General features: G+C 43.4%; 1 protein-coding gene across 1 annotated transcript in view; it reads left to right on the plus strand.

Moving 5' to 3' along the window:
• The window catches only part of VBP1 (VHL binding protein 1), a 17,679-nt gene extending 10,723 nt beyond the window's left edge, over positions 1 to 6,956 (plus strand). The window contains exons 4-6 of the mRNA XM_011375579.2: positions 2,119 to 2,217; positions 4,611 to 4,749; positions 5,890 to 6,956. Of these exons, the coding sequence (XP_011373881.1) occupies positions 2,119 to 2,217; positions 4,611 to 4,749; positions 5,890 to 5,960 (309 nt within the window). The 3' untranslated portion in view covers positions 5,961 to 6,956. The remainder of the gene's footprint in view (positions 1 to 2,118; positions 2,218 to 4,610; positions 4,750 to 5,889) is intronic.
• The last annotated feature ends 2,037 nt before the right edge of the window (positions 6,957 to 8,993 follow it).

Here is an 8,993-nt window from a genome sequence, read left to right on the forward strand (position 1 = left end):
AGTCATCTAGATTTTCTCCTGTGTTACCTTCTAGGAGCTTTATAGTTCTGCATTTTTACTTTTAGGTCTGTGATTCATTTTGACTTAATTTGTGTGACGTGTACAAGGTCTGTGTCTAGATCCATTTTTGTGTGTGGATGTCCAGTTGTTCCAGGCCTGCAGTCTTGTGAGTAGCTATGACAAAACTTACCTGTTGAGCCTGATCAGTCCCATCATGCCCTTCACCATTTTCTTAAACTTCTTGTATTCAAACCAATGATGCATTTATAATTTGAAGAGCAGTCATTACCTAACTGGAAAATAAAATAGCATCTATCAACATCAAAGTTAAACAAAAATTACCCAAAGCTTAAAAGAATCACTAGAGTATACTATCTCATGATGTAGCATTCAGGTGACGGTGCATGTTTCTCGTAGTGTGGCGGGCACGAGCACTGAGAAGCTGTCGTTGAATTTTGCTGGCGTTTAGCCGACTGCCATGTTCCTGTCTGTGCCCTGGGCGCGCCCTCTGGGAACAGTGACATGCGGCACTGCATAGGGGGTTGGTGGTTTCCAGTAGTTTTGAATTTAGAATATAATACTTGAGTGCATGTTATTAAAAAGTAATAATTTATTTAAAATGCAGTTCTAATCAATTACAGCACCTCTAAATCACATCCATGGAACGCAGTTTGCTGTGGAAATGTTAACCAATGACAGGGTGTTTGACGTAGAGAATAGGGCTTTGTACACGATAGGCATTCCATACATATTTGCTATTATATCTACATATTTTAGTAAATATTTATATCTGAAATATCTTAGCTATTTTAATACAATTTTGTTAAATATCTTAAGTATAAAGTATCTTAAATGTTTTATCTTTGCAAATTCTCCTCAAGAACATATCAGTAGAAAATGCGGTGTGTAAGACCGGGTCCAGGTGTTTATTGTTCCTGCAGATTACTGAGTTAACCTTTCTCTTATTCACAGGCTAAAAGGTCAGATTCCTGAAATTAAGCAGACTTTAGAGATTCTAAAATACATGCAGAAGAAAAAAGTAAGTGTATTTTTGTTTGTAAATATGAGCGAACCAGGATACTTCAGCCGAGGTGCGTCCTCCTTGACTGTTTGTCACTGGCGTTTGATCTGTGCCGGAAGGGCCAGTCAGCCTTCTTGGGCACATGTTCTGATGTTACAGACAGTGTGCTTCCGTGACAAACGTGGCTTTATGGTACGCCCCCACTCCCGCAAATCAGGTTTAACGCTAGGGCCCACACGTCTGGGATTATTTTATTTATATATAGTTTTTGCAAAACTTCAGTGCAGTTCGAACTTCTTTTAGGCACAAGAAGAAGATGTCTTATTTCGAAGTAGTAGCATCTAAGGGTTGTTGTTGTTGTTGCTGTTCGCCCTACGAGCAAGGAGTGAGTCCAAGACTTACAGAGCGGGAGAGAATTTAGAAGTTAACGTTTCAGGTTCTCATTTCACAGTCACAGGAAGTTACATTGCTGGTCACCGGCAGAGCGGGATTCGAACATCTTCTGAGTGTTAGTCCACTGCTTATTAAACAGTAGCAGGCTGGAAAGATGAGATTTCATGAGGATATGAGATTTAAAAGATTCTGTGTGTATGTGTGTGTGTGTGTGATGTATTACTTGACTGGTAGAATTAACTGCATGTCCAGTGCATTATTTTACGTGGTGATCTTTGTAAGACACTTGAGCAAACTGGTTGCTTGGGCATGACATACTGATGAAGCGGTAATAATAGCTAACTCCTGTATTGCGTGCGTGTGTGTGTGTGTCTGTGTGTGTCCGCGTGTGTCTGCGTGTGTGTAACCTCCGCTTGTGGCGGCCTTCAGAGGTGCAGGGACCATAATCCTTATTTTACACACGAGGAGCCTGAGACACAGACGGGTCAAGTCATATGCCCGATGCGCACAGGTGGCAGGTAGTTGAGCCAGAGTCCACGGCGTCCTCGCCCGCCATCTGGGTCCAGGCATTCGTGTGTTTTGCTGCTGCGCTTCGTCCGCATGACGCTGCTGCTTTCAGTGGCTTAGGTTCAGCTGCGAGCTCTTCTCCTTTGTAACCTTGGTGTCGTACTCGCCTGTTCACAGCACTGTCGTTTTTTTTGAAGGAGTCCACTAGCTCACTGGAGACCAGATTCTTACTGGCAGATAACCTGTATTGCAAAGCTTCAGTTCCTCCTACTGATAAAGTGTGTCTGTGGCTGGGGGTAAGTACGTGTGACAGCTGCGGCCTCTCCGGCCGGCCTTCGCAAACCCGTGTGTTTTCCCAGAACAGCAGTATTGTCTGAGCTCCGTAAAGTGCTTCGCTCCCTTCGACTGTGGAAGGAGTGAAGGGGTGGAGTTCAAGTGCGTCTTAGAAAAGGACTGATTTTTCGGAGTGTGGCGGTTTGCCGGTCGCTCCCAGTCCAAACGAGACTGACCCAGAGACCGCCGCCCCTCCCGCCGACGCTTTGCCTCTTAAGTGTAGCGGGAGGAAGGGACTGAAGCACCTCAGACAAGGGTTTCTTCCCAGTAGGAGCTCGTAAGTTCTAGAAAGATCTCTCCAGACCGAAGGGGGAAAAGATTATTACAAAAACCTTGAGGTTGGAGCCCAGTCATTAGACAATATACTTCCATTGTAGACGATGTCGTCGACCTGGTCTCTGATTTTTCCTGTCTTACTCCTCCCGGTCCCCTGACCAACCAGCCAAGCCATTCCTGAGTGACTAGCTAGCTGGCTGTCCGCAGGTCTCATTGCCTCAGGCAAGTTGCCATACAGAGTGGCACGCCAGCGCACTGCTCCCAGCTGCCCCCACTGGGAGGGACCCCCTTGCTGCTGTCCTGTAGACTGTCCCCTGAGAGGCGTGTCAGTGCCACGAAACAGGGACAGAGCAGCACATGGAGACTCACTTCTCTGTCCCGTACTTCCTCCCCCCGATTTTTGTTCGTTGTAATATTTTCAGAGGTCGCACATTTAATTCTGCAACCATAATTCCCATCCTTGTTGAGTTTAGTTCTGTAAACAGAACTGCCGTTCACCCAGTGGCTCCAGTCCTAGGGGTCATGGTCATTCTCCTTGGTTTCTTTTTCCCTCCACCCGCACCCCATCAGCAAGTGGGGATCGGGCGATCCCTTTCATTGCACTGGGACAGCAGGACGCCCTCTGGTGGCAGTGGCCGCTGGAGCCCACTCACATCTCACACCGGGATGAATTCCAGATAAGTCACATACTCACATGAAATCCTCACACCATCAAAGTTTAGGCCAAGCCATAGACGACTCATTTTGTAACTGGAATAAGGATGGTTGTTTTAGGCCACAAAAGTCAGAAATCATAAGCAAAGTTAAAAGACAACGAGTAGGAAAAAAATTTGTAGGTCACATTGCAGCAAAGGACTAACGGGTTTGCGGGCGACTTGGAGTTAACGCTTGGGGCATGTCAGTCTTGAGATGCCTGTTAGACCATCACATGTCTGTGTTTGACAGGCGACCCAACTAAGGAGAAATACTTGGCACAGGCTGCTTCGTGAGCGAACATGTGTTTTGACATAAATGACATGTTTTCAAATGTATTCTATTTTTTTCTTGTGAAAAGTAAGCAAACTGCAGACATTTCTGAAAAAAAAAGTAAGAAACAACAGCAGTCGACTCAGGAGTGAGATTGGGGGGGTCTGAGATTGGAGAGACACACACTTTCCATGGAATTTTTTTGGTCCTATCTGAAGTTTGATACAGTAGCGACCATGGCTCGGGTTATTCCGTCATCATTTACGCAGCACCTGTTTTGTGCCAAACACTTTCACGTTGTCCCGTTTAATCCTTAACAATCGTTTGAGTAATTTTTAGATTCCATCGGTCAGCTGAGGAAAGCGGCTCGGGAAGTGCCCGATGGTAAGTCAGGTGATAGGAGGATTTCGGAGCCGGGGAAGGTTCGATTTGGCACCACCACAGAGCGTGCGGCCCCACGTGTGGGCCGTGACGCCACATCTTCCGAATTGCAGACACAGTCCCCTTCCTGTGCCCCTAGCATCTGTTGGAGGTAGGAAGGGGACAGTAGAGCCAGCTGTTTTTCTCATCGGATCAAATGTCAGTAATTTCTATGTCTTTGAAAACTTTGACATTATTGTATGTTAAGCTCAGCAGCAACCATTTAAATGAATTCGAATGCAGTACCATTTAGTGTCATGATGGAATTAGTAGAACGATAGGATTTGGTACCCGAACGTGTTGCTTCTCACCCAAACTCTCCCATTTACTCATTGGCCACGTGAGCACGGGCAGCCTGACCTCTCAGGACCCATTTTCTTAACCGTAAAGATGAAGATAACGTGCCTCACCAGGGCGGTTATAAGAACTAAATGACAGAATGTACGTAAATATATTCTCTAACCCCGGGTCAGTAAAACCTTCCGTAAAAGGCCAGAGAGCGAATATTTCGGGTTTGCAGACCACTTGGTCTCTGTCACAGCTGCTCAGCTCTGCCGCTGTGGCACGAAGGCCTGAGAGGGGAATGGCTGGCTTCCACCAAAACCTAAGGCAGAAGGCAGCAGCTGGCTTTGGCCCGTGGGCCGTAGTAAGCGCCGCGCGAACGTTAGTAATCGTCTTGACTCTCTCCCTTCAGGCTAATGTAATGCTCGAGTATGATATTGACGAAGCTCAGGCCCTGTTGGAAAAGAATTTATTGACTGCAACGAAGAATCTTGATTCTCTGGAGGAAGACCTTGATTTTCTTCGCGATCAATTTACTACCACCGAAGTCAGTATCCTTTCTTGGAAAAGAAACGAGGAGGAAGGAGAGGGATGTTTTTAACATTCTTACTTGCTTCGCTTTAATGAGAAGAATGTCCTCATCCTTCGACCCGTCAGTCTTTCCTCATGCGCATTGGCCTCATTCTGCTCCGGCCCTCCCCCAGCGCACCCCAGGTACCTCGTCACCCCAGTCCGTCATTCTCACCCCCTGCAATGGGCCACAGCCTTTGCATTTTCCCGCTGCGTCTCCTACCTGTTTCCCGGGTGGCTCCTTTTTATCATTCACATTTCAGCTCAAGCATCAGAACATTTCTGAACGCATCCTACCCGTCTCAGGGCGTCTTGTCCCTCCGCCCTCACTTAGTGCGTCGTGCGTCGTGTGCCTTCCACACCGGGCCCGGAGCCCTTCCGGTGTAGGAGCTGTCCTTTGTCTCTCTTCGTCACAGCAGGTAGCACAGGGCAGGCGTTGAGTGCGTGGCAGAGGGAGGGCAGGCCTGTCTGGGGCCTAGAGCCGGGAGTGGCATGGGACGGGTAATGCGACAGCTTTGTCCGGAGGGGAACAACCCGCACAGTTCCTAGAAGGTAACATAGGAGAAAACGTAGGTGACCTTGAGTATGATGATGACTTTTTAGATAAAACGCCAAAGGCATGGTCCGTGAAACAAAGAATTGACATGTGAGAGCCTATGCAGGGTGTTGCTTGTAGGAAGGAAAATATGTAGATGCTTAATAAATCCAGTGAATGTCCTGTTAAACCGAAGGGAAGGCGAGAGAGAGAATTATTAATCAAATTGTACTGATTTAACTCTTACGTATCAGGATAGGGTTTGAACGTTCTTTGAAATTTTGTGGATGAGAGGGACTCCCTTTAAGACTGTTGACGATGTCAGGCACATATTCGTTAAATATATTCGTACTTGACTAGATTTGCTAAACAGTTGTCGATCCGAGGCCTCCATTGGTTTTGGTGGAATTTAGTTCCAATATTTTCTTAGCAAATGATATCATGGCAAGATGGCTCACAGCACTTCTTGTCACCAGTACTTCGGGTGTGTGATTTCTGTCTTTGATTCAGTGTGCGAGTGAAAACTTAGTCATTGCATCTGTTATTTTTAGAATTGCATTTGCATTTTCTTTGACAATTCTTGCAGATATGGCCAGGGTTTATAACTGGGATGTAAAAAGAAGAAACAAAGAAGATTCTGCCAAGAACAAAGCATAATGCTGGCAATTAAAAACGTGGTTCAGTTTTCCAAACGTTATTTTAAATACCCCAAAGTTTATCCTTAAAAGTTGACATAATTTTGAATGATTTTTAAGAGTAAGAATGATAATTAAATCTTTAAAATAGGTAAACACCATTTTATTTATTTATAAAAACAAAAGTAGTTGCAAATATTTTATGAAATTAGCAGTATTTTTATTTTTTTTGCCTTTCCAGCAGATCAAATGCTGCTTTTGTAATTTTTTTTTTGTTTGTCATAAGAAAAGTCTTAGCTGAAATGACTTAAAACCCAGGTATGTGCTGTGAAACTGAATTCTGCACACTTTAGCACAGATTAATTTTTCTTTTCATTAGCTGATGTTACTCTCACTTGATGTGGTCGAGCCAGTTTAGAGGTAGGAAAAAGTCAGTTCGAATATTTGCAAAATCGTTTTTCTTTAGTACATGTGGGGCTGTATGGCCCTCTGCTGCTGTTATTTGTCTTATGTAAGTGGAGTGTCATGAATTACTGCTTAGCCAATAAGTATCTATTACAATATTCTGTACTTTTCAGGAAATGCTAATTTCCCTTCCGAAACAGTAAGAGGGCTATAGAGACAACACTTTTTCTTACCCTGTTTAAGTGCACAGTGTCCTTGCAATGCCAACATAAGGGAGATTTGAGCCAACATGGAATAACAAAATTACTCCCTCAAAACTCTTGGCTTAAAGCGATTATGTATTTCTTAACAGTTCTCCAAAGCAGCTGAACAGGAATATTAAGTAAATATAAATCTGCAATGGTTGAAAAGGCCCGTGAGCTTTTTTATTTATGTTAAAACCTCATAGGAATAGTAGAAAGTCTACATGGAAAGCCATCAGTATTGTGGCTGCTCTTGGGTGCTGCAGATTCTGGTAAAAACGCAAATATTATTCCATTTCCATGTAGTTAAGAGTATACTTGTATAACGTTTTGTAGTTGTATTTCATGATATTAAAACAGTGAAGTTAAAACTGTTGTGTGGCACCTTTTTTCACGTTACTCTTTCAAAAGTCAACATGGGTCTTTTCACATATTTATAAAGTTTATTTACTTGTACATATAACTAGCATGTCCCAAGAACTTCTTATGTTTGTAGAAAAAACAAAGTCCTTTTGGAAGGAATGCAGATAGGAAAACAATTGAGGAGTTAAATCTGAAAGGTAACTGAAGTTCCTTGAGTCAGTTTTTCTTTTGTCATTTGAAATTCGCATATTTTAGAATTTGAGGTTTATAAACATCTTGAGATATTGTAAGTGCTACTTTCCCCCAAACTTTACTATGGTAAATATGTTGGTACAAAATGTCCTTGGTAATAGGACAGGAATGATTTGCTCAGAAGATTTTTATTTTCTTAAGTCCGTGAAGATATAAATAAGAATTTTTAGATATTCCAGGTAATGTGAAGAGACACAGCTCTTTAGAAATGAGAATTAAAGAGCAAAAATTAAGTTAATTATTCAACAAATACACACTCACACACATCCACCCACCCACCCAGTATGTCTCAGGAATAGTTACCGTGCTCTGTTAGATAAAACAGATATTTAAATCTTGCTTCAGCCAGATTATTTCTCTTGTAATGGTTTACATTTTCAGAATAACATAACCATCCTGATTTGACATGGTATTTTGAAGCTTAATCTTTGTAGAGTATACCTAGAGAGACTATGGGCAAAACACTGACTACAAAACTTGATATGGGGTAGATACCGGGTAATGAATATGTTGGAAATGCAACTGAAATTTAGCTGTTTTTCCATTATGAAACATGTTCATTTGAGAAAATTTAGAAAATAGGGAGGAAAAGACTTTAAGTTCCACTCGTAGTCTGCCTTAATAGTTCTGTCTTCCATTTCTTTTTCAATGCATAGGGATTTTTTTCAGAACATAATGGAAATAATTTCATCTTTAACATTTTTATCCTACTTTCTTCACAATATGGAATTCGCTTATATAGCACTATGACATTAACATCATTTTATTAGTGTCATAGTAGTATAATGGGTGAACCTATAGTAAACTGAGTTGGACATTTGGATGGTTTTAATTTTTTTTTCTCTATTATAAGTAAAAAACTTACATTTTTTTTATATAAGGCTTTTTCTTGTATTTAGGATTTTTTTCTTTTTTTCTGAGACTGGATTGCCAAAAAAATGGAATTACAGAGTCAAAGACGATAGCATATGTTTTCTGGGGTTAACAGTATTTTGTCGCAAGCGATGTCGGGACGATGGAAAGCACAATTCCTCATCTCCACTGCCCCTGCCCGCCTCTACCATACAGACCCTGCTGGTTGCAGAGAGAGGGACCTTACCCAAGGCCGCATAGTCAGAACGAGACCCACAGATCCAGCGCCTGTGCGAATTTCCATCCCTCAGTACCACGATGCCTCACTCCTTTATTTAAAGATGGCTAATAACTAAGTTTGGCACAGATGTTCACTTCACTTCTATAGTGGATGAATACTCTCCTTTGTATGTTTGCCATTTTCTGCCCTAAACCTCAGTGATGCCTTTAAGGGTGTTAAACCATCTCTTAAAGGTTTGTCTTGGTCGGTATCATCCTGTACCCTTGTGATAGCCATGTCTTTGCCCATTCGGTGCTAGTGTGGGATTGTGTTGCCTCTGCAGATGCTGTGGAGTGCGTGTGCGACACTCATCACGGCTGGCGTTGGCTTCAACTACGCGTTTAAACTCCCAAGACCTCGCTAGGCCATGCCTGACGACGGTTTACTCTGAGGGACATGGAGCAGGCAAGGCCATGCCAGGGGGTGGCTTTAGGCACAATTCTGTGGGAATTCTTGCAGCAGTCCCCACAGACGACACAGGTGGGTGCAGGAGTCCCCCTGGCTTAGAAGCCATAAGGGACCACTCCCCCTTTTTAACAGTCCCCTGTGCCTAGCGTCCCCAGATCCTGAGCAGGGACAGGCCCCAGGAATAAGGGGCGCACTACACTTGGGGGGCCTGAGCTGTGACTCACAGCCCTCTGTGTTCAGATACAATACCACC

The sequence above is a fragment of the Pteropus vampyrus genome, unplaced genomic scaffold, assembly GCF_000151845.1.
Source record: "Pteropus vampyrus isolate Shadow unplaced genomic scaffold, Pvam_2.0 Scaffold275, whole genome shotgun sequence".
Lineage (NCBI taxonomy): Eukaryota > Metazoa > Chordata > Mammalia > Chiroptera > Pteropodidae > Pteropus > Pteropus vampyrus.